At 50.8% G+C, this 25,240-nt stretch overlaps 2 protein-coding genes across 3 annotated transcripts in view; one reads left to right on the forward strand and one right to left on the reverse strand.

The window, feature by feature from the left end:
• The window catches only part of PRKAR1A (protein kinase cAMP-dependent type I regulatory subunit alpha), an 18,950-nt gene extending 17,573 nt beyond the window's left edge, over positions 1 to 1,377 (forward strand). For both annotated transcript variants that reach the window (XM_074554832.1, XM_074554833.1), the window contains one exon: positions 1 to 1,377. This exon is cut by the window's left edge and continues 1,164 nt beyond it. The gene's annotated coding sequence lies outside the window, so the exon portion shown is untranslated.
• A 2,723-nt stretch (positions 1,378 to 4,100) lies between these two features.
• On the reverse strand, positions 4,101 to 23,801 carry FAM20A (FAM20A golgi associated secretory pathway pseudokinase). Its single transcript, XM_074554948.1, is given in 12 exon segments — positions 4,101 to 4,803; positions 7,511 to 7,570; positions 7,678 to 7,759; positions 8,941 to 9,050; positions 9,604 to 9,784; positions 11,214 to 11,329; positions 13,025 to 13,117; positions 14,306 to 14,384; positions 15,377 to 15,427; positions 16,973 to 17,154; positions 23,393 to 23,563; positions 23,565 to 23,801. Coding segments are annotated over 12 exon segments (1,521 nt in total). The 5' UTR covers positions 23,696 to 23,801; the 3' UTR covers positions 4,101 to 4,538.
• Positions 23,802 to 25,240: the final 1,439 nt, after the last annotated feature.

Raw genomic sequence — 25,240 nt, forward strand, 5'->3', positions numbered from 1 at the left:
GACCCTTTGTTACCAGGGAAAATAAATGCTGAGTGTTTTGGCCAGTATCAGTTGCAGGTGACAAGATTGCTGGTCTGTAGAGCTCCATTATTCTTAGTAGAGAATGTGAGGCAAAAAAACTGAATGTTTGAACTTTCCTGCAACACTCAGTTGTTTTAAGTTTTTAGAGCTGTCAGTTCATCATTTTAAAAATGGTTCACTATAAATCTAGTTCAAAGCCAAAAGGTGCATTCTCTTTTCTTGCTTATGGAATTTCCACCACACTTATTTAATCCTTTTTTTTTTTTTCCCCCAAGTTCAATCTGTTGCGGAGTCTTAAATGTATTTCAGTATTTCCCAGCTTTGTGTTCCATTACTCTGTGCTCACCAAGACTTCCCAAAAGTTTTTACTGAATTCCACGGTTCAATAATTGTAGGCAATTTTTAAGGTTTCCTTTAAACTGTAATTTATATCAAGTAGCATAGGTTTGTATTTGGGAGTGACAGCAAGCAGTTTGGCATTTGTTGTGCAACTACTTTAACGATGGAGCCCTCGTTTTATTTCCTTTCTGAGGTGGAGTGGATGCAAATCCAACCTTTTCCCAGGCATGGACAGAATCAGGAAGAGTCTGCTAATTCATGCAGAGTAATTAATACTGAAGGTATCAAGCCTTTACAAAAGGTTTCAGGGTATTTCTGAAACTGAAATCCCAGCACGGGGATTGAAATGCTTGTGGTTTGAGTTCTCTATTCAAGAGATGTTGAATAGAGGATTTCTGCCAGAGTCCTTAAGGAATAAGCAAATGCTACCTTTTTTTGGTTCTTTTTTTTTTTTCCTCCTTTTGTTTTTTTTGGGTAAAACTTTTTTCTTAAGTTTTGACTCTGCAGGTTTTTTTTCTTCATATGTGTTTTGTGTTACATTAAAGCACCAAAAACTGTGTAAACCAGTTAGAGCTCCACAAAAAAAATGCACATTTTTTTTATATAAGGCTTTCTAATCAAGTTTCACTACTGCATCTTTTTAGCTTGCTGTTTACTCCCTTTTGTAGTTTTACCTACAAGATTTTAAGATAAATCAGCTAAGTCTGAGTTAAATATTAAACACAGTTATAGCTTTACCTTTGTGTGCAATTTCAATATGTTTGAAACCACAATTGGCATAGTTTTGCCTTAGCTAACATTCAGGGCTTTAGAAGTAATTTTTTGCTAGTCTATCTTCAGCAAATTGATGAAGTCTATTGCCCTAGGAAGCTATAGTCAACCAGAGGACCATTTTTGTATTGTTACCTGACTCTATAAGTCTGATTTACTGTATGTGCTAATATATTATATTATATTCCTTTTGTTATAGATTGTCCTAATGGCAGGTAAAGCAATAAAATGATTTAAATTCTTAAATGCAATCAGCCTCTTTTATTTTATTCCCTGCCCCCCTGCACGGTGTTTTCCTTTGGCTTTAGAGGATGTGTTGTGAATGAGGCAGCAGAAAATAAGCAGCTTAATGGATTATCTTGGTGTAAACTCCAGAGGGGTGAGCTCAGGTCCTGCCTTTTCCCTGGGAGAGCTCAGCCTCCATGTGCCAGCCTGGGAATTCCTCTGCTCTTGGACCTGGGTCCTGTTTGCCTCCTGGCAACTCTGTTTTCTCCCAGGGTGTTCATTTTCCCAGCCCAGCCAGGATTTTTGGATTTCTAAGTTGGCTGCTTCCATCTCTGCGACCCCCTCATGAGCCTGTGGTGGATAATCGTGAATAAGGTGTGGTGGGAAATGGAAAAGGGGGATTTTCAGCTGTGATGGAGCAGGAAAACAATTTGAAGAGTGACCTGAGGCAGCTCAGGCTTGGATGTGTTTTACAGCCAGCCCCAAGGAAGCTGAGTCACCCAGCTTTGAAGGTCCAGTAAAAATGTGTCATGTAAAAGAAAATATAAGCGAGAAGAACCCTGTACCAGCAATTTAAATATCCATGGGTATTTCCTTCACCTGCCCTCCCTTTCCCAATCCCCTCCACTGAAAAAAAACCAGGCTGAAACCAGAAATTTAATACCTAAAATGGAACTTCAAACCCTCCACTTCCAGCCTTACAACTATAAATACACAATAATTACAACTTTAAATTTAAACTTATCTTGTGTTGCCATGTGCTTCCTGTTGAAGCCACAGTCACCATTGCATGGCAAAAGATGGAATTAATTCTGAGTTTGTCCTGTGTGGGGAGAGCACAAAAAGTCACCGGTAGAGGGAGATAAAACTTTGGGAATTCACTGTTCTGACAGAAATAACCAACAGAGCAAACGTGCTGAGAGGGAGACAAATCCTCTTATTTTCATCTGTTCTCTGTCCTCAAGAGCAAAAACGTCCGTAAGTCTCAAGAGTAAAAAGGTCAAGAATCTCCTTGAGATTGTTGAAAAGTTGGAAATGTAAGGATTTGTCTGAACCACAATTTGGGAGAGACTAAAGGAGCCTGGAGTGGGGTTTTTGGTGGGTTTATATGGGGTTTTTGGTGGGGTTTTGGTGGGATTTATGCAGAATTTTGGTAGGTTTATGTGGGATTTTGGTGTGTTTATATGGAGTTTTTGGTGGGGTTTTGGTGGGATTTATGTGGGATTTTGGTGGGTTTATATGGGGTTTTTGGTGGGTATATATGGGGTTTTGGTGAGTTTATGTGGGATTTTGGTGTGTTTATATGGGGTTTTTGGTGGGGTTTTGGTGGGATTTATGCAGAATTTTGGTAGGTTTATGTGGGATTTTGGTGTGTTTATATGGAGTTTTTGGTGGGGTTTTGGTGGGATTTATGTGGGATTTTGGTGTGTTTATATGGGGTTTTTGGTGGGTATATATGGGGTTTTGGTGAGTTTATGTGGGGTTTTGGTGGGTTTATATGGGGTTTTTGGTGGGTATATATGGGGTTTTTGGTGAGTATATATGGGGTTTTGGTGAGTTTATGTGGGGTTTTTGGTGGGGTTTATATGGGGTTTTGGTGAGTTTATGTGGGATTTTGGTGTGTTTATATGGAGTTTTTGGTGGGTATATATGGGGTTTTGGTGCGTTTATGTGGGGTTTTTGGTGGGGTTTATATGGGGTTTTGGTGCGTTTATGTGGGATTTTGGTGGGTTTATATGGCGTTTTTGGTGGGGTTTATGTGGGGTTTTGGTGAGTTCTCAACTGCTTTCCCCAGGCTGCCAAAAGGCTCAGTGTAATAATTCCTAATAGTTAAAGGAAAAAGCTATTAAGGAGAGCTTCACTAATCCAGTTATTCTTAAACCTTGTTGTTTGGAGGTGAAGGGTCAGCTGGGAGCTGAAATACCCACGAAAACTCCTTTCCCATGCTTTGTTTTGGTCCCTGGTTTCTGTTGCATCTCCTCAAAATGCAGACCCTGATAGGGGCAGAGATGGGGATACCATTTGTATTTTCCAACTAATTATGACAACCTAAATGACTTTAAAAGATAAGAGGAGAAAATTATTTTAAAAGATATGAGAAGATGACCTGAGATAGATTCCTCTGACAAAACAGAGATAGATTAACCTGACAAAATGTTTTCCCCAGAAATGGGTGGGTTCCTGAATTGTAAATACATAAATATGTAAGTCCTTTGTCTCAGAGTGGTTTGATTTTCAGCATGGATTTTTTAGTTTAGGTTTTTTCCCTTGGGGTCTAAGGCAGCACAGACCTGCTTGTGTTCTGCATCCAGTGGCTCTTCAGGCAGGGCAGAGAAGGGGTTTCAGTGAGACCTGCACAGGTCAGTGTGGGCTGGGGTGACACTGCCCCTGACACTGAGCACGTCTAGTGCCTTAAATCTTAATGTCTAACTTACCCAAGCCTAAAACTCAAGCTATTGTTTCATGTCCTTGTTTGCTGTACTGTTGTAACTTTTCTACTTTGAGATTGCAGCTGTAGCCAGCTGAGTTCTCTGCTCTTTCTGTTTCCAGTCTGCTCTCACAGCTTTCTGAAATTCTGACCTTTACTGTGTTTCTCACAAAGCCCTCTGCTCTGACCAGGATAAAATGAACAATGCAGTAAACCAAAACAACACTGACAGAGTCAGAATGGACCCATGCCCTGTCTTGTGCCAGGGGCGGGTATATCTCAAATATACACTCCTGACCACAGGACAAAGACTGGCTAAGAGGAAAATGCTCTTGGCATCTCTTTATTCAACCCTCACCCTCAGGTCGAGTCCATGTCCTTCTCAAGCCCCTGTGGAGGTGGAGCAAACCAAGTCAGTCAGGTGTTCCTTCAGCCTCCCAAGGGCAGGGCCAACTCCAGACCTGGAGATCACAGCTTTTCCACCCCAGAGCTGTGTTTGCTTACTGGAGGGGCCTCACATTGGGCACCAAATTTTGTCCTGGTTTAGGGCAAATTTGGGAGAGAATCTCCAAAGGTGTGCAGAGATCAGCTGCAGCCACAGCCACTGCCTGAGCACAGGAGCTCTGATTGCACATGAGCAGAGGAGCCTGCTGTGACTCTTGATCTGACATTTCCTCTCTGAGTCTCTGTGAGTGTTTGTGGTGGAAATGAGCCGTGCTGGAGCTGCCCCTTGCCTGGAAGGGCTCTCCTGGCTCTAAGTGTCCAGCTTGGCTCTGTGCACTGCGGGGCTCTGGGGCTGTGCGGTGTCGTTGGCCACCACCGTGGCCTCTCCAAAGGTGTCGATGCATTTCCCCACGGCATCCAGGACGAGCTGGAGGCGCCTGTCCAGGGCCAGCAGGTGGGGCTCGGTGAGCACAGGGGCCAGGGGGTCCTGCAGGAGGGATTCCCTCATCACCTCGCTCAGCCGGTACTCGGGCTCCGCCAGCAGCTGCAGGCGCAGCCACGTCGATCTCTTTATTCTGGAAAACAATAAATCAACAATTTAATGCCTCCCAGCAAGAGCAGCTGAGCTCCTTGACAGCAGCAGGGCAGGGATGGATGGAGGAATTTAAAGAATTTTGGAACAGAGGTTCTGTAATTTTAACTTTGGAAGGTAATTAATTTTTTTTTACAGAAACCTCTACTTCTCCCTTTGTTTTTCTCAGAGTATTTGTACTGCAAATTTCTGTCAGCAGAGAGGAAAAACATGAGTGAAATTGTCAGCATTGAGTGAGTCAGAGATGACCCAGTTCCCCAGGTTCCTGCAGGGTGGTGCCACCTCCCCAAGGATGACATTGATGAGATGGGAGCAGAGGGAGAGGTAAATGAAAAGACATGAATGAGAAAATATCTTCTGTCAAAACTCTTGAGCACAAAGAGAATATTTCCTGGAACTGATGTAACTGTGCCTTTTCACCTTAGGGGGTACTGAGGTTCAAATGTGATTTGCTTTGACAGAAAATGGGATGAAAAGCTGCAATCTTGGAATGCTTCTGGGCATGAAATGTAGTGTTCTGAAATCATTTGTTTAATCCTCAGCAGAAATGTGTTGACTTCAGCATGTATAATACTGAAATAAATCAGTGGCTGTAGCCCTTTGAATTTTGGAAAAAAAGTGGTCCATGTTTATGGAACCATTTGGATTCAGCCCAATCAGAATTTTCAGGTGGAAAAAGGCGAAGTCAGATCCATTTTAGGCAGCTCAAGAATTTGTATTTTTAGGCTGTTGTTTACCCAGGGCATTGATCTGGATCAATGCAGCTCCAACAGGCCATGTGCTGTTTGGGAAAGCTGTTCCAGGTGCTGGGGACAATCACTAAGGTTGGAAAGGACCTTCAGGGTCATCAAGCCCAGCTGCTGTCCCAGCACCATCAAACCACGTCCCCAAGTGCCACATCCACACATCACCTGAAGAATTCCAGGGATGGTGACTCCATGATTTCCCTGGGCAGCCTGTGCCAATGTTTTACTACCCTAGTAGTATGTTTTACAACCCTTTCCAGGAAAAACTTTTCCTAATATCCAATCTAAATCAGGAGCGTGTGTGGAGCGAGGTGTGTGTGGGCAGCGGCACAAGGGGAGGAGGGTGCTGCTGCCACAGGGCCAGACATCACCTTCCCTCATTCATATCCCTGAAAAAGCTAAAATAATCAATTGATCAAGTGAGAGGGCTGACAAGGAAGCTCTGAACCCCAGCTGTGAGGTGCTGCTGCTGCTGCCAGGGGAAGCTGTGCCCAGAGCAGATGTGAACGAGGATCTGTGCGCTGTCCTTCGGCCTGGGAGCTGCTGTGGGTAAACACCAGCTGTGTTTGCTCTGGTCCCAGCAGTGCTTGGAGGTGGAGAGAGGGCTGCTGTGACCCGTGGGGAGCAGCTGATGGAGCGCTGGAACACTTACACAACAAACAAACAGAGCAGAGCACAGACAGGGCTGCGATGGAAACGCTGCCGCTCTGCTCCCGCGGGGGCTGTGACCCTGTGCCTGGGCTGGACTGCTGAACCTTTCACCCCAAGCCTTCCAGGGACTCCAGCAGCCTGCCTGGGGCTGCTTCAGGCCTGGCTGTGCCTCCAGGAGGGCTTGGATGCTTCCAGGGAAAGGGCTTTCACGGCTGTATTTGTGCCATTCGTGGTGTGGGAGAAGAGACTGCAGGCCTCAACGTGTGGGACAGGCTGGGAGAGGCAGATAAAACAGACCCAAATCTGCTGGAAGCCAGGCTTGGAGCAGAACTCAGCTGGGAATGTGTTTAACAGCCTGCTCTCAGCATCCCTGTGCTCCTGGCTGGAGGAGCTTCCCTGTTCTTGTGGCCCAGCTTGGTGTCAGAGCAAGGAGGAACTCGGTGGGCTGAGTCCAGGTTGTCGGTCAGGGCAGGCTGAAATTTGTGGCCTCCGTGTGCTTACTCAAGCAAAACCTCTTCCTTTCCTTCCCAAGCGGTTTCAGATGCTCTCCCACTCCAAATGGATCAGCCCTTGTGGGAAATGAGGGTTTATGTGTTTCCCTCAGGCAGAACAAGTTGTTTTTATGCCATTCCTGGCCCTTGTTTGCTTATGACAAGGTGTTCAAATCCTGCCTTTTACAATTATTAAATTAAGAGGAGTTTCTGGGAGGTAGATCTGGAAAAATAGGAATGCTGTGACCTGTGGATATTATGGCATGAAGGCCAAATTAAGAGGCAGAGTTAATTTCAAACTGCACAAAATTTCTAGAGAAGGATTCCCTGCGAGCCTGCAATTAGAAATGAAAATACTTGCTGAGTGCAAATAACAGCTCTTGAAATTAAAGGTGTGTGGGGAGAGTGCAGTTACCACCCTGAGGGGGAGAAGGAGCAGGGAGAGCAAGGAAAAAGGCTCCACATCTCCTGAAGAGAAACTCTAGGAAAGAGCAGCTGCTTCTGCCTCTTAAATTTAACTTGCAGCTGCTGATTTATGTGCATTAATGAAGGGGGAACAAAGGGTTAAAATCATGAGCTTCTCCTCCGTGCCATGAGAAGAGGAAGCTTGAAGAAGTGCATCAAAGCTCCACCAGGATTTTGGATGGAGATTTCTGTGCTTCCTGAGAGCACCTCGTGCTGATGGGCTGGGAAAGGCTGTTAGAACTTTCTGGAAGGGTTTGGTCCATTGGACAGCATCTCCTGGTGTGCCAGTGGATGTTTTTCCACTCGTGATTCCCATGCTCCTGCAGCTGGAACTTACACACAGCACTGGGAGAGCGGGGCCAGGATGGAGAGTTCATCGTGGGAATGCCGCCCAAACCTGGGGATGAAGCAGAGTTCAGAGCCTGCCCTCCTCCTCCTCCTCCTCCTCCTCCTCTTCCTCCTCCTCCTCCTACTCCTCTTCCCCACATCCCCCTGCTGCCTCACCCTCTGGCGTTGTCCAGGTGCAGGAGGAAGCCATCGTCCCCAAACTTGGTGAACATCTCATAGTGGTGCCTGTCCATGTTCCCTGCAAAGGCCACACAGAGGGACACAGCTTGCCTTCATTCCAGGGAATTGGCTGAATTATCCCAAGGTTTCTTTCAGATCTGCATGGAGTATTTGTTGCAATGCTGGAAGTGCCCAAGGTGCTGCTTTACCTTTGTTGGGGTGGGTCTGGGGGCTCCCCTGTGCCCCCACATTGGAGGGGCTGTGGGGAGACAGCAGCCCCTCTAAAAAACAAAAGGAAATTTCCAAGAAATCTCCAGGAAATTTCCAGGAAAGGTAAGGAAAGGAAATTTCCAGGAAAGGAAATTCCAAGGAAAGGAAAGGAAATTCCAAGGAAAGGAAATTTCAGGAAAGGAAAGGAAAATTCAGGAAAGGAAAGGAAAGGAAATTTCAGGAAAGGAAATTTCAGGAAAGGAAATTTCAGGAAAGGAAATTTCAGGAAATTTCAGGAAAGGAAAGGAAATTTCAGGAAATTTCAGGAAAGGAAATTTCAGGAAATTTCAGGAAAGGAAATTAATTTCAGGAAAGGAAAGGAAATTTCAGGAAAGGAAAGGAAATTTCAGGAAATTTCGGAAAGGAAAGGAAATTTCAGGAAAGGAAAGGAAATTTCAGGAAATTTCAGGAAAGGAAAGGAAATTTCAGGAAATTTCAGGAAAGGAAAGGAAATTTCAGGAAAGGAAATTTCAGGAAATTTCAGGAAAGGAAAGGAAATTTCAGGAAAGGAAAGGAAATTTCAGGAAAGGAAATTTCAGGAAAGGAAATTTCAGGAAAGGAAAGGAAATTTCAGGAAAGGAAAGGAAAGGAAATTTCAGGAAAGGAAAGGAAAGGAAATTTCAGGAAATTTCAGGAAAGGAAGGAAATTTCAGGAAAGGAAATTTCAGGAAATTTCAGGAAAGGAAAGGAAATTTCAGGAAAGGAAATTTCAGGAAATTTCAGGAAAGGAAATTTCAGGAAAGGAAAGGAAATTTCAGGAGAGGAAAGGAAATTTCAGGAAAGGAAATTTCAGGAAAGGAAATTTCAGGAAAGGAAATTTCAGGAAAGGAAAGGAAATTTCAGGAAAGGAAATGAAAGGAAAGGAAAGGAAAGGAAAGGAAAGGAAAGGAAAGGAAAGGAAAGGAAAGGAAAGGAAAGGAAAGGGGAAAGGGGAAAGGGGAAAGGGGAAGAAAGGAGGAAGGAAAGGAACTCCTTTCCCTCCATCATTACCTATCAAGAAGTCAAATATGGCCATGTCCACGATGTTGAGCAGCCGGTTGCTGTTGCTGTAGGGGTAGATCTCCTTCACTGTGTTGCAGTAGTGTGGATTCACTTCCCACCTGCAGGAGATGGAGAAAAGGAGACGCCCTCAGCTGCTTCTGCTGCATCCCAAAAATACCTCAAACCCACCTTCCATGTGAAGATGTACAGGAGGAGGAAATAAATCTCCCCTGGTGCATGCAGGAGGCTGGAATTGAAACACAGCCAATGGAGCAGCAAATGTGGGGAAGGCTGTTAGAATTTTCTGGAAGGGTTTGATCCATTGGACAGCATCTCCTGATGTCACAGTGGATGTTTTTCATGGCTGTATTTGGCTGGTCCTTTACTTAAAACACCATCACCATTGGCTAATTAAGAAACCACCCTTTGGTAAACAAATCTCTGTAACACATTCCACATGCTCACAATACCAGGAGCAGCAAGAGAAGATAAGAATTGTTTCTCATCCTTTTCTCTGATCTTCCCACAGCAAACGGCTTTAGGGGTTATTACACTAATTATTACCCTAATTCTGGGCTCCCTGAACCCTGGCCTGGGTTATGTCAGCAGCTCTGTCCGTGTGTCCGTGCCCTGCAGTGCAGATGTGGGGAGCAGCCTCATTTACCCACTTACTCCTCTTTTCCCTCGAAGGAGTAGGAGCGGATCCAGGGGTTGGGGATGGAGAGGCGTGGGGCCAGGTTGAGGGAGGGCAGGAAGGCAGAGAGGGAGCCCTCCAGGAGGTGGGGGCTCCCACACACGGCGTACTCCGTCTTGCACATGTACGGGCACTTGGCGAAGAAGCAGACATTGCTGGCTGGGAGGAGAGCAGAAAACAGGGTGAACCAGAATGTAAGGCAAGGTGTGTTCTGTTTGTTCTATTTGCCATCTGGATGGCAGTTATCTTTTTGTCAAGTGGGCAGTTTTCTTTATCTATTCCACACCCACTCCTCCCTCTGGAGTGGAACATCTGCTGATAACAGCTATTGAATGTCACTGCATGGCTGATAAGAACTACAGCATCCCATTGGGAGATGTGAGCCCAGAGGGAGGAGCCAAGCATTCCTGCCTGGATATAATCTGGAGATTCTGGAGAACCAGCCAAGCATTCCTGCCTGGATATAATCTGGAGATTCTGGAGCACCAGCCAAGCATTCCTACCTGGATATAATCTGGAGATTCTGGATCACCAGCCAAGCATTCCTACCTGGATATAATCTGGAGATTCTGGATCACCAGCCAAGCATTCCTACCTGGATATAATCTGGAGATTCTGGAACACCAACCAAGCATTCCTACCTGGATATAATCTGGAGATTCTGGAACACCAGCCAAGCATTCCTACCTGGATATAATCTGGAGATTCTGGAACACCAGCCAAGCATTCCTACTTGGATATAATCTGGAGATTCTGGAACACCAACCAAGCATTTCTGCCTGGATATAATCTGGAGATTCTGGAACACCAGCCAAGCATTCCTACCTGGATGTAATCTGGAGATTCTGGAGCACCAGACAAGCATTCCTACCTGGATATAATCTGGAGGATCTGGAGCACCAGCCAAGCATTCCTACCTGGATATAATCTGGAGATTATAGGCATAATCTCCATAACACATTTCACGTGTTCACAACAACAGGTGCAGCAAGTGAAGATAAGAATTGTTTTAATTCCTTCTCTGAGCATTCTCACAGCATTCCCCACGAAAATCCTGGGAAATTTGTGTTTCTCTCTGTGCCCACAGAGCTGCTGCCACATTTCCGTACCGTGGGCAGTGATTATTTCTTGTGGGAGAGATGGAGTGAGGGGGAACAGATGGGAAGAGTCCCAAAGGGGTGCAAATGAGTGCAGAGCAGTTTAGAACGCCCTGTTTGATGGGTGTTTCATGGAAACACTCTGGGGAATCCAAGGAAAAACAAGGAAAACCCCAAAGCAGCCATGGCATGGATTTCAACCTGCCAAATGACAGATTGGGGCCCTGTGCTAAGGGAAAGGTTAAGAAAGAAAGGCCAAATGAGAAAATCTGGTAGGTGATTCCAGCTGGAGGGAAGTCTGCAGTAACCATGTTTTTGTGCACATTTAACCCAAGAATTTCATTTCTGCACCACAGCACGAGTCCTGCAGCCCCTTTTCCTGCAGCCCCTTCCTCCCACCGTGGAACACCACAGCTTTGGGTCAGCTGTGAAGGGACCTTAGAGACAACTGGGGCCATGATTTGCCCCATCCTGAGCCAGCCCCTGCCCACCTGGTGACACGAAGAAGACACTCTGCAGAACCTCGTTCTTGGTGACCTCCAGGATCTCCTTGGTGACGTTGATCAGCCTCCCCACGGTGGGTGGCACTCTCCTGAAGTCCAGGATCCTGCACAGAAGGCACAGGGATGCTGCTGCTGCACACTGGGGTGGCAGGTGCTGCCCCTTCCACCAGGAGCCTTTGGATCCCTGTACCCAGACTCTTTCCAGCAAAAACCCCTCTGGGCCAAAATGTAATGTGGCTCTGTTTAAATTTTTGTATTTTAATAGCTGCTGTCTGGAACGAGCTGGATGTTCTCCAGCATTCCTGTCTCTTTCCCTAACGTTGCCTTGGTTTCTCCCCACCCTTTGCACACAAACAGGGCCAGAGCAGCCCTTCAGGCTCCTCTACAGTGTTGGTTTGATATGGAGAAAAGAGGTTGATCGTGGTACAATGTGGCTGAGGAGGCACCCCCTCCTCCAGAGGCTCTCATGCCTAGCTAATTCCTCAAAAATACTCTTAAAAACCTCAGGGCCTGGGGCAGGAAAGCATTCCTGGCAGTCAATGGGCAGCTGCTGCTGATTGCTGAGTCAGTAAATGGGGAGAGGTGGCTCTGCTTGGCTCCTTGGATAACGCCCCCTGCTCCTGGGAATTGGGCACAGAACAGGATTTAGCCTGCTACTTATTGAGCAATGTTCAGAGAGAAGAAAATATTTGCTTTTATCCAGCATCTTTCAGCTCTGAAAACCACAAAGCACTTGACAAAAGCAGTCTGGCCTCATTTTTGTGGCAGTGGAGCTGCAGGGGCGAGGTGGTGGTGGCTGAGTCAAGCAGAGTCACTGTGAGGATGCTGGGGCAGAACTGGGAAGGGAATTCAGCTCCCTTTGTTCCCTTTCTCTGAGTCTGAGCTACAGGACTTAATTTAGTCCTGCTTATCCTAGGGAAACTGGAGATCCCCACCCACCCTGACCATCAGAGATCTGGTGTTCAGAGGAGGGAAAGGCTGCTGCCCTCATCTTTTCACAAGGGTATTTTTGATGTTATTAAACACACACCCTGCTGGGAAGAGGTGCAGGTTAATTGCTCATTATCTGAGGGCTCAATACTGCATTGCTGCAGTTTATCAACCCAAAGCACACCTTGATGCTGATGGAGTGTGTGCCTCCCCCACCAGCAGGGCACCCAGGCTGTGCCCAGGGCTCAGATTGGCACCTGGATGCAGGGGAGGGACAATGTGTGACAGCCAGGCGAGAATCTGACCCATTCCCACCTGGACTGCACCTGCTCCCAAGGCAAAGCTGGCTCTGGGGTGTCAGATGAGAGCCAGGAGGATCTACTGGAGGATTCCTTTCCCCTTTCCCCTTCCTTTTTCCTCTTTCCTTTTTCCCTTTCTTTTCCTTTTTCCTTTCCTTTCCTTTCCTTTCCTTTCCTTTCCTTTCCTTTCCTTTCCTTTCCTTTCCTTTCCTTTCCTTTCCTTTCCTTTCCTTTCCTTTCCTTTCCTTTCCTTTCCTTTCCTTTCCTTTCCTTTCCTTTCCTTCCCTTCCCTTCCCTTCCCTTCCCTTCCCTTCCCTTCCCTTCCCTTCCCTTCCCTTCCCTTCCCTTCCCTTCCCTTCCCTTCCCTTCCCTTCCCTTCCCTTCCCTTCCCTTCCCTTCCCTTCCCTTCCCTATCCTGGAAATTTTCCTGGAAATTTCCTTTCCTTGAAATGTCTTTTCCTTTCCTGGAAACTTCCTGGAAATTTCCTTTCCCTGAGCCCTGCAGGGCTTTTCCCAGACCATGGTGGCCAGAGGAGCAGCAGGGCCGTGCCAGGGCAGTGCCAGCCCTACCTGTCCAGGTGGAAGGCAGCGATCTCCGCGTTGTGCCGCTGGAAATCCACGAAGTAGAAGAAATCCTCAGGAGTCTCCTCCTCACGTTTCTGCCTGGGAGGAAGCAGGGGGTGAGCCCTGGGCAGCCGGGACACCGAGGGGGGGCACAGGGACAGCTGGGGGGCCACAATGGGGACAGGGTCAGAGCCAAGGGCTCCGTGCCCAGCTGGAGCCAGGGAGCAGCACCTGCACCCTGGGGAGGCAGAAGAGCTGGCTGGGGCTTAAATCTGCTCCAGCAAGAGCTTAGACCCCCTCAGGACAAAGTTTCAGGTGGTTTTTGTCACATCCCCCTGGAGACAGAGGAGGGCTCAGGGCTGATGCTCTCCGATCCCTGAGGTGGGAGCTCCATTTAATTCCATTTTCTGGCTGGCACAAGGTGCCCCAGTAGGTGCAGCGTGGGAACCTGATACTCAGCCTTAACTCCTTGGAAAATGGGAAGTTAACTCCTGGAAAGGGGTTAACTCCTGGGAAATGGGGTGGTAACTCCTGGAAATGGGGTGGTAACTCCTGGAAATAGGGAATGTTAACTCCTGGGAAAGGGGGCGTTAATTCCTGGAAATGGGATGTTAATTCCTGGGGAATGGGATGTTAATTCCTGGGGAATGGGATGATAACTCTTGGGAAATGGGATGTTAATTCCTGGGAAAGGGGACAGTACACAGGAAATCCCTCAGGCCATGGATGCTCTCCTTCCCCTCCAGGACCCGGTGGACACTGGGCAGAGGTGGATGGAGACCCAGGGGACAGGAGCTGACTCCTCCTGGGTGAGGATTTATCATCCCAGCTGCTCTGTCACACATGGACAGCAAAGTGAGAGGGAATTGATGTCAAGAGTCCCAAGGGGCTGCAAATAAAGCAGCAGCAATTTAAATCCCCTGTTTGATGGCTGCTTCTTGGAAACACTCCGGGGAATCCAAGGAAAAGCAAGGCAAGCCCCAAAGTCTGCTAGGGAAGAGCAGTCCCTCATGGCAAGGATCTCAGGAGAACAAGTGTCCCAAGGTCGTTCTGCACCTGGCACCCAAAACTGAGACATTTCCAACACCAACAGCACTGTGGGAACGCTGGTGTTTACCCAAGTGTGCTCCTGGGGTGGTGAGAGCAGCCAAGAAAAATGGAAAATAATGGAACATTTTCACTGCCCAGGTAGGGAGGACAGAGAGGGAAGGGGTGGTGGGACCTTCCCGTGCCAAGGAGGGTCCCAGCCCACCCTGCAGGGGCTCGGGGGGGCTCTGCTGCCCTTACCTCATGGGCTTGAACATGGCTTTCCCAAAATCCTGGAACCTGAGGACCAGCTTCAGGTGCACACCGCTGGGCTTCACCACTTGGGGAGGAAAGGGGGTGTTAGCTCATGGAAATGGGGGGTTAGCTCCTGGAAATGGGGGGTTAACTGCTGGGAATGGGGGTTAAATCCTGGAAAATGGGGGGTTAGCTCCTGGAAATGGGAATCTTCACCTCTGGGAAACTGAGTGTTAACTCCTGGGAAATGGGGTGTTAGCTGCTGGAAAATGGGGTGTTAACTTTTGGGAAATGGGGTGTTAGCTGCAGGGAAAGGGGATGTTAGCTCCTGGAAATGGGATGTTAACACTTGGAAAATGGGATGATAACTGCCTGGAAAGTGAGTATTAACTCTCCTGGGAAAGGGGGTGTTAACTCCTGGAAATGGGGTGTTAGCAGCTGGAAAATGGGGTGTTAACTCTTGGGAAAGGGGATGTTAGCTCCTGGAAATGGGATGATAACTGCCTGGGAAATAGGATGCTAACATTTAGGAAAGGGGATGATAACTGCCTGGAAAGGGGATATTAACTCCTGGTAAATGGGGCATTAACTCCTGGGAAATGGAATGTTAATTCCTGGGAAATGAGATGTTAATTCCTGGGAACACCCAGTTGCACTCCCAGCACATCCCCTCACTCCTTACAGCCACTCCCCTCTCTCTTCCCATTTATTTTCCTCTCCCCTTTGTGCCATAGAGCAGATTTCCCTTCAGTCCCTCTGTCACATCCCCTTGGGGACTTTTCCCTCCCTCCCCAGCAGAAACCAGTGCTGAACTGGTGTCCTGACACCCACACTGGACAGGTTGCTCATGGAAGTGGTGGAATTATCACCCCTGGGTGTTAAAAAAAGCCTGGACATGGCCCTTGGGGTGGACTCCATCATTTCAGAGGGCTTTTCCAGCTGGAATAATTCCATGCTCTGTGATCCCAGCCCATGCTGGGTCAATGGGAGGGAGCAGAGCCTGGTTTGGTGTTTCCTGGCCCAGCTGGGGATGGAGCATTGGGGATGGGACATGGGGACCCCAGGTGCCACACTCACCCTGGCTGCAGTCACAGGCTCCCAGCAGGGCCTTCTCATCCTGGCTGTAGTCTGCAGGGCAGGAGGAGCAGTGAGACCCCACCAGCATCCACAGGCATCCCCAGCAAGGGGAGAGGATGATGCACCTGACTCCATCTTATCACTTAAGGCTAATTAATTACTTTATTATTCTACATTATATTACACTATGTTATATTACATCTAAACTGAATCTGCCAAGCACTCACTCTGCACACAACTGCCCAGAATCTTGTGACTGTCAGCCCACAGTCCTGACACATCACTGGCTGGGGGCTGTATAAATCAAAAATGGGATGGGGCTGCTGTGGAACATGCCATGAGCTGTTTTATATTCCAGCATCAGTCTCATTACATGGTTATGACAATGGGAAGATGCCACCAGCCCACATCTCAGGCAGCAGAGCAAGAACTTAATGTTGCAACTTACTTTTTTAAAATCGTTTGCTATCCCCCTGGAGCCCATGCCCATGCCCATCCCCGTTCCCATCCCCATGCCCATGCCCATCCCCGTGCCCATCACCGTGCCCATCCCCATGCCCATGCCCATCCCCGTGCTCATCCCCATGCCCATCCCCATGCCCATCCCCATGCCCATCCCCATGCCCATGCCCATCCCCGTGCTCATCCCCATGCCCATCCCCATGCCCATGCCCATCCCCATGCCCATCCCCATGCCCATCCCCGTGCCCATGCCCATGCCCATTCCCATGCCCATCCCCATTCCCATGCCCATCCCCATGCCCATTCCCATGCCCATCCCCATTCCCATCCCCATGCCCATTCCCATGCCCATCCCCATGCCCATCCCCGTGCCCATCCCCATCCCCGTGCCCATCCCCATGCCCATGCCCATCCCCGTGCCCATCCCCGTGCCCATCCCCATGCCCATCCCCATGCCCATCCCCATCCCCATCCCCATCCCCATGCTTATGCCCACCCCCGTGCCCATGCCCATCCCCATGCCCATCCCCATGCCCATCCCCATGCCCATCCCCGTGCCCATGCCCATGCCCATTCCCATGCCCATCCCCATTCCCATGCCCATCCCCATGCCCATTCCCATGCCCATCCCCATTCCCATCCCCATGCCCATTCCCATGCCCATCCCCATGCCCATCCCCGTGCCCATCCCCATCCCCGTGCCCATCCCCATGCCCATGCCCATCCCCGTGCCCATCCCCATCCCCATCCCCATCCCCATGCTTATGCCCACCCCCGTGCCCATGCCCATCCCCATGCCCATCCCCATGCCCATCCCCATGCCCATCCCCATGCCCATCCCCGTGCCCATCCCCATCCCCATGCCCATGCCCATCCCCGTGCCCATCCCCGTGCCCATCCCCATGCCCATCCCCATGCCCATCCCCATCCCCATCCCCATCCCCATGCTTATGCCCACCCCCGTGCCCATGCCCATCCCCATGCCCATCCCCATCCCCATCCCCATGCCCATGCCCATCCCCGTGCCCATCCCCATGCCCATCCCCATGCCCATGCCCATCCCCGTGCCCATCCCCGTGCCCATCCCCATGCCCATCCCCATGCCCATCCCCGTGCCCATCCCCGTGCCCTCACCGGCGCTGACGGTGGGCAGGTCGCGCAGGTCCCGCAGCAGGCGGCTGACGGCAGCGCTGGAGCGCGGGTAGAGCCCATCCCGGCTGATGCCCAGCTGGAACTGCAGCCAGGCGGCCTCGGCACGCAGGGGGAGAGGGGCTGGCAGGGTCAGGTTCAGCTCCTGCCGGTACAGCCTGTGCCTCCTGCAAGAGAGAGAGAGGAGAGATGGGGAAATGGGAGAGATTCAGCTCTTCCTGGCACAGCCTGTGCCTCCTGCAAGAGAGACATGATGGGGATGAGGATAAAGGAAAGGTTCAGCTCCTCCTGGTACAGGCTGCGTCTCCTGCAAGAGAGGACAGATGGGGATGAGGATAAAGGAAAGGTTCAGCTCCTCCTGGTACAGGTTGTGTCTCCTGCAAGAGAGGAGAGATGGGGATGAGGATAAAGGAAAGGTTCAGCTCCTCCTGGTACAGCCTGTGCCTCCTGCAAGAGAGACATGATGGGGATGAGGACAAAGGAATGGTTCAGCTCCTTCTGGTACAGGTTGTGTCTCCTGCAAGAGAGACATTCTGGAGATGGGGATGTGGAAAAGGGAGCAGCTTGTGTCTCCTGCAAGAGAGGAGGGATGGGGATGTGGAAAAGTTCCCTTCTCCGAGCCTGGAGGGTGCCAGGAAAAGAGCATAGAGTGAGTAAGGGGAAACTGAGGCAGGAGACTGTCAGAGTTTCTGACCTTCTTGAAGCTGGGGAAAAAAAAATCACTAAAATCAAGTTTCAAAGGATAGTATTGATATACCATGTTATAAATGCTTTAAAGCTTATCATCTAAAATTACTCTTCACAAGCCTTACTACAATGTATCTTTTACATTTCTATTTTTCTAAACTATCTACTTTTATTTGCAAGGCTATCCTTTAAAACTTCTTAGTTCCATTTTTCTCTCAATCATATCTGTCTTATTCCATAATATTTCTAAGTCAACATTTCTTATCTCAAGGTTTACATACACATCCATACCATGTCACCCTTCTATCAAACTTTATCAGCCAAGGAATGGCACTGGGGGCTGCAAAGGGCTCCTGGGGGTTTCTCTGTTTCCCTGCTCAGCCCAGCAGCTGGGGTTTGGTTGGGATTTTTCCATCATTTCTCCACCCAAGCAGGCTGAGCAGTGTGGTTAATCTGGCTGTGAGCAGAAAAAATGGCTGGGATGGTCAGAGACTCTGAGAGAGATTTTTCCCAGAATTTGGGGGGAAAAAATCACTGAAACCTACAAATTGCCTCTGTGACCAAATCCACAGTGAACAGGGATGCTACAAGGTCATGTGGCAGCATCCTGCCCATGATCTCTAAAAAATCAAGGTTCAATCCCCCCCCTTTTTTGGCAGGTGGAGCTGAAGGAGCCTCCTAAATTCAGGAATGACCCAAAACCATCTCCCCACTCAATCAGCATTTCATTCAACCTAGGGACCTGTGGATGCAACAGCCAGAGAGCGAGAAAATGGGCTTTGTTTTCTCACAGAGGACTTGTGAGACTTTTTTAGGGATTTGTAGAAAAACGATGATAACTTGTTGGTATAAACAACCTGCAGGTGGTGTCTTCCTACTCTGCTTTTCTGTTCCTCTCAAGGGCTGCTTGTGAAAAAGATGTTTTTGTTAGTGAGCCAATCAAGCAGAATGTGTTGAATCTGTCTATAAAAGAGAGGATTTTTGAAATTAAATGCTCTTCTGCAAATCAGCCTTGGAGTGAATCTGTGCCATTTCTTGCTCAGCACTGACAGAAACTCCAAGGCTGGGGCTGTGGAAATGAAAGGTCACTGAAAGCAGAGGACAGAGTTTGGTTTCTCATTAACAGTGTCCAGCCCCTGTGTGCAGCAGCCAGTCCTGATAAAGGGAAAATGAAGCTCAGTTTGCACTGAAAGTGCCAGGATCCATGCAGGAAAGCAAACAGCAGCTGGGGGCTGATAAGGAGCAGGACATTAACCAAGGCTGGACAGGGGGAAATGCCACAATCCCAGCCAGAGCCCATGCAGAGCCTGAGCAGCGAGGTCTGACCATGCCCCAGGACATTTATCAGCCAAGGAATGATAATCCTTGATAACTGATGATAATTTCCACTGGGGGCTGCAAAGGGCTCCTGGGGGTTCCTTTATTTCCCTGCTCAGCCCAGCAGCTGGGGCTTGGTTGGGATTTTTCCATCAATTTTCCATCACCCTTCTCCATCCAAGCAGGCTGAGCAGGGTGGTTAATCTGGCTGTGAGCAGGGCTTGAACTCTCCCAGAGGTGTAGGAAATGAATTTGTAGAAAATTCTTAAAGTTTGATAGAAGGTTTACATAGTATGTGTGTGGATGTAAACCTTGAGATAAGAAATGTTAGAAATATTATGGAATACGACAGACATGACTGAGAGAAAAATTGAACAAAAAAGAAGTTTTAAGGGATAGCCTTGCAACTAAAAGTAGTTTAGAAAAATAGAAGTATGAAAAACACATTGCAGTAAGACTTCTGAAGAGTAATTTTAGATGGTTGGCTTTAAAGTATTTATGGCATAGCGTATCAATACTATCCTTTGAAACTTGTTTTTGGCTCTATTTTTCTCTCAATAATGTCTTATTCCACAGTATTTCTAAGTCAGCATTTCTTACATACACATACACACTATGTGAGCCTTCTGTCAGGCTTTGAGGATTTCCCACAAATTCATTTCCTACACAGAGGTGTCCTGGGAGCCCTGTGGGAGCTGGAGGGACAGGTTGGAAGTGCCTGTTCCCTCTCCCAGTCTGTTTGTCTTTCCATCGCACTGGGCCAGCCACAGCATGGAAAAATCCACGTGTGCAAGGTAAGAGGGAGCTGGAGCACTGCCCTCCCTGGCCAGGGCTTTGCTCAGGAGGCAGAAAATTCCCTGTGCACCTGGAAATGGCCCTGGAATGACAGAAAACTCAGACAGAAAATAGCCAGAAAATTCCCTGTGCACAAGGAAGTGCCTTGGAATGCCATCATGAGGCAGAAAATTCCCTGTGCACAAGGAAGTGCCTTGGAATGCCATCATGAGGCAGAAAATTCCCTGTGCACAAGGAAATGCCCTGGATTGCCACCAGCTCCAGCAGAAATGCCTTGACCCCCAGCCTGCTCCCCTCCTATGGACATGTGAGGCACAACCGTAACGAGTTGTGAGGCATTAATAAAGCCTTAATTAATAAATGAGGTATTAACCCTGCCACAGCCAGGGATGGCAAACCCCAGTGCCAGGGACAGCAGTGACTCAGGGTTTTTCCCCAAGGAAGCTGCCCAAATATTTTTCCATATTTGCTCTCCTGCCTGCCACACACATGGGCTGTTCCCCCCGGGTGAGCAAGGCATTACTGAGGGGGAAAAAAATGCAGTGGTTATGCAAGGGGAGGCAGCTCCCAGCCCTGCATCCACACGGGCCCTGCCCAGCCTGAGCCAGTCCTCTCCCAGCCTTTCAACCCAAAATACAGCTCTCCCTGCTTCCTTCAGGATTCCTGAAATATTTCCCTGGAAAAAGCCAGATCTCTGCAAAAGGCATAATGAAATAAAACCAGGGTTCATTTCTACCCTGCTATAAATAGGCCTGGGGTTGCCCTGGCTTTCAGCTCTGTGCTGGGCTGGGAGGGAGGCACAGCGTGGGGTGACACTGCTCAGGCCACCAGCATCCTGAGTTTGGGCTTTTGAAGCTGCTCCTTCAGGGATAACAATAAACTCTGGAGTTTTGGGGGACTTTCTGGGGGGGTTTTGAAGAGATGTGGATGTTTTGTTGTTTTTCTGTTTCCATCGTGCATCCCCATCAGTCTCTCCAGCTGGTTCTGCATCCTCCTGAGTCCCCCCAGGACCCTGCCCTGGCCACATCAGAGAGGACACAGGCTCTGCAGGTGAGGCAGGAATTCCTCTGTGCCCACAGCAAATTAACAATTTCATAAAATCCATCAGCTCTGGTGAGTGCCACCTGTTCCATGTTCAATTTGCAGCACTGGTGGTTGTTGGCAGGTCTTTGCAGGAACAGTTGTGTCACCTCAGCCTGTGCTCTCTGGAGGTTTCACCCACTTATGAGCATCAAATATTTTATTTCAGGGGGAGCAATAATCAATACTGTGCCTTCTTCCCTTCCTGGAGGTGCAGAGTGAAGTCAGTCAAGGACAAAAGGCATCACAGCGTTCCTCCCGGTCACAGCACACCCAAACCTTGGGGCAGGAGGCAAAGTGCAGCACAAATTCCAGCTTTTAACAAATTCCATCTTTTAACAGCGTGGCGAATAAAACTGGGGAGTGCAGACTTCTCCCTCTCCTGCAACAGAGGTTACAGCAAGTGCCCAGGGTTTCTGATGGTGCCACCAAGCTGTGAGAAGCTTTGGCTGAAATCCTCAGTTCCCACTGGGATTTTGCTTGGGAGATATCCACCTTGGTACCCAAACCCTGGTGGCTTCAGCAGGCAGTGCTCAGCTCTGAGATGCACCCAAGGTGGGTCTGTGCACATCCAGGGGTACTCAAACCCACCAGCCATGGATTTCACATGCTGGGACAAAGGATTCAACAGGATCCAGACTGGAGACAGGGAAGAGCTTCACAGGGGTGGCCCTGGCTGAGCACTGAGGTGGCTCCAGACCCTGGTGCTGTCAGGCCATGAAGGTCATTCCCTGTTCCTTCCATTATCGCTTCCCATCATCTCCTGCAGCAAATCTCACGTGGAACCAGCACTGGGAGAGCCCCACAGGAACAGGAGGAGCAGGCATGGAGGTGGAGAGAGCACTTGGGAATCCTGTCTGTGCAGGGGATGGGACGAGTGGGGAACCCAAACCTGGGCAGTGCCAGCACAGCGGTCCCTGGGGTGTCCCCACATGCTGTCACCCCCTTGCAGGTGTCCTGTCCCACAGAGGGGACAGTGGGTGAGGTGATGCCACGAGGAGCTCTGTGCTCTGCTCCATCCAGGTTTGTGCATGAGTGGAGGAGTTTTGGGGGCGCAGGGAGCAGATCTGGGGTGCTGTATGCTCCTGGAAGGGGGGTTAGATCAGGGATTCGGGGTACAGATAATCAATGCTTGGAGCTGGCACTGTGGGACACTGTCCCCACCAGGGCAGTGACCACAGGGCAGGGACAGTCCCACCCCAGCAGCAAAGGGAATTTCCTCCTTGCTGGGCTGGCAGAGGCAGCAGGAGAGGGCTCTGAGCTGGGGGTGCCTTTCTCTGCTTTCTCTGGGGCTCTGGCAGTGGGGCAGGGTGGGAGACACCTCCAGGCTGGAGGGGTGAGGGCACAGAGCCAGACTGGGGGGGAGGCAAGCTGGGCTGGCAATGCCAGGGGGCACCCAAGGGACACCCAGGAGAGCTGCCCAGAAAGGGAGGGGAACCTGAGAGGGGGTGCCTGAGGGTGCCCATGCAGGGAGTGCCTGGCCAGAGTGTGCCCAGGGGATGCCAGGGCAGGGGTGCCCAGAAAGGGGGTGCCCAGGGGATGCCCATGCAGGAGGTGCACTAACAGGGGGTGCCCATGCAGGGGGTGCTCAAGAGATCCCAGTGCATAGGAGGTCCAAAAAAGGGGTGCCCAGGAGATGCCAGAGAAATGCGTCCCCATGCAAGGGGCGCCCAGGAAAGGGGCATCCAAGAGATATCCAGGAAAGGGGTGCCCATGCAAGGGTGCTCAGAAAACACCCGGGAAGGGGGTGCCCAGGAGATGCCCGTGCAGTGGGTGCTCAAGAACGGGGTGCCCAGGAGGGGCTCAGGGAATGAGGGATCATGCAAGGGGTGCCCGGTGGGAAGGTGCCCAGAAGCTGCGGGCAGAGGGATTGTCAGGGAAGGGAGTGCCCAGGAAAAGAACGGCCAGGGGATATTCGGGAAGGGGGTGCTGGGGAACGAGGTACCCGGAGGTACTTGGGAAGGGGGTGCCCAGGAGATGTCCGGGAAGGGAAGGGAAGGGAAGGGAAGGGAAGGGAAGGGAAGGGAAGGGAAGGGAAGGGAAGGGAAGGGAAGGGAAGGGAAGGGAAGGGAAGGGAAGGGAAGGGAAGGGAAGGGAAGGGAAGGGAAGGGAAGGGAAGGGAAGGGAAGGGAAGGGAAGGGAAGGGAAGGGAAGGGAAGGGAGTGCCAGCAGCCGCTGGTGCACGGAGCGCTCAAGAAAGGGATGCCCAGGAAATAGCCAGGAAAGGGGTGCCGGGCAAGGAGGTGCCCAGGAGATGCCCAGGAAGGAGGTGTCGGGCAAGGGGGAGATGCCCAGAAAAGGGGTGCTGAGGAAGGAGGAGATGCCCAGGAAGGGAGTGCCCAGGAGATGCCCAGAAAAGGGGCGCCGGGGAAGGAGGAGATGCCCAGAAAGGGGTGCAGGGCAAGGGGGTGCCGGGAAGGAGCAGATGCCCAGCCAGGGGGTATCGCGGCGCTGCGGGCGCGGGGTGCCCGGGCTGCGGGCGCTGCGCGGTGCGGGGCGCGGGGGCTGCGCGGCTGCGGGACGCACCTGTTCCATCGAGCCGCCTTCCGCCGGTAGTAGCGCAGGGCTTCGCGGGCGCCCAGCAGCGGCTCGGCGGGGCCCGGCGGGGCGGCGCGGTACATCGGGTGGGCGAAGAGGCGGCGCAGCGCGGGGGCGGCGCGGGGCAGCGGCGGGCGCGGCGCGGCGGGGGGCCGCGGGGCACGGGCAGCCCGGGGGGACCCTGCCCAGCTCCCGGCGCGCCCGCGGCCAGAGGTGGAAGTAGAGATCGGCGGCCAGCAGCGCCCCGAGCAGCAGCAGCACGGCCGGGCGGTCCCGCCGCGGGCCCGGCATGGCCGAGGCGGGCTGGGGACGGGGAAGGGGACAGGACGGGGATGGGGATGGGGATGGGGACAGCGGCGGCTCCCGGGGCAGAGCGCACGGGGGAGCTCGAGCGGCGGAGCCGGGGGTGCGGGCACCTCGGGGCGGGGACCGGGCAGGGCGCTCGGGGCCCGGCGAGGGGGAGCGGGGGTGGGGGCACGGCGGGCGGGGAGCCTCCCCCGGACACGGACACGGACACGGTGCCGGTGCAGACCGAACCGAGCGGCCCCGGGCTGTACCGGCCACCCCCGGGCTGTGCCGCCCGCCCGCCCAGCGCAGCCCCCGGGCAGGTGCCGCGTCCCCCGCCAGCCCCTTCGGGCACCTCGTCCCCTCTCTCCAAAGCGGGAAATCGGCCCGAGAGAGCTTTGGCAGATGGCTCCTCCATCAGTGGGAGGAAAGGACGTACTCCCCACATTGCTTGGGTTTTGGGTCCCCCATCTGTGCCCCCCTTCTGTGCCTTTTGGGGACACCAGCTGTGCCCCCCTTCTGTGCCCTTTAGGGGCAAAAATGGTGAAATGATTGCACTTGGATCCATTCAGGCTCCAGACCAGATATGAGGTGTTGAGAGGGGAAATTTTCGGGTGCTGTACTGGAAAGGTGTGGGGCAGGCAGGGGCTCTGCTCAGAGGTGCTGGGTTGGAGTCTGCAGGATGGGAAACCACAGAGCTGATCCTTCTCAGGAGGAGAGAAAGAACTTTCAGGAGTAGAGAAGGAGCTTTCAGGACATGAAGCTGGATGTAAACGGGGGGAAATGAGAGCCAGCTCACTGTCAGGTGGCTCGGGGGACAGCAAAGGGTGTGTGCAGCTGCACACTCTGCCTGGGGACACCCTACTCCTCAGCCCTCCATGGCCAGGTGACCTGGCAGCTCCCCCAGACAGTGACATCATAAACCCAAAATCAAGCAACAGCCTGGGACTAACAATAGGATTCTTCTTCTATTTTAAACTTATTTTTAAAAAGATTGCCCCAGGATTCAGCAAACCCAGATGAATCCCCAGCCCTGCTTTGTGGCTGCCAGCCTGTTGAAGGACACCCACTTCAAACTCAAAGAACAACTTGTGACAAACACTCCACCAAAAACTGGCTGATACCTGCTTGGCTCCTAATCCTCCCTGAGCTGTTTCCCCGCTGCCAATCTCTCCCAGGAACCATTAATAAATCTTCCCTGGTTTGCAACACTAATTCTGGACAAAGGCACCAGGAACCAGCAGTGCCTGGGCCCGTGCCCCTGTTTGTTTGGAAGATTGTTTGGCTTTTAATGAGGCTAATTAAAAAGAAACAAAAAAATAATAAATCAATCCCATTAATCTGTAATAAACTGAAGTGCTACAGTCCTTCCCAAAGCAGTTGGGACTGCCAGCTCCCAGCTGGCTGCAATGCAAAATCACTGTTGGTATTATTTGGAACAACTCAGTGGTGCTCCATAATGCCACAGTGATGTTTCCATATTGCCAGAGTGATGGTTCCATAATTCCAGTGTCCTGTTGGAGCAGGGGGATCCTGCTGGAGTTTGTCCCA

This window comes from Zonotrichia albicollis, chromosome 19, assembly GCF_047830755.1.
Source record: "Zonotrichia albicollis isolate bZonAlb1 chromosome 19, bZonAlb1.hap1, whole genome shotgun sequence".
Taxonomy (NCBI): Eukaryota; Metazoa; Chordata; class Aves; order Passeriformes; family Passerellidae; genus Zonotrichia; species Zonotrichia albicollis.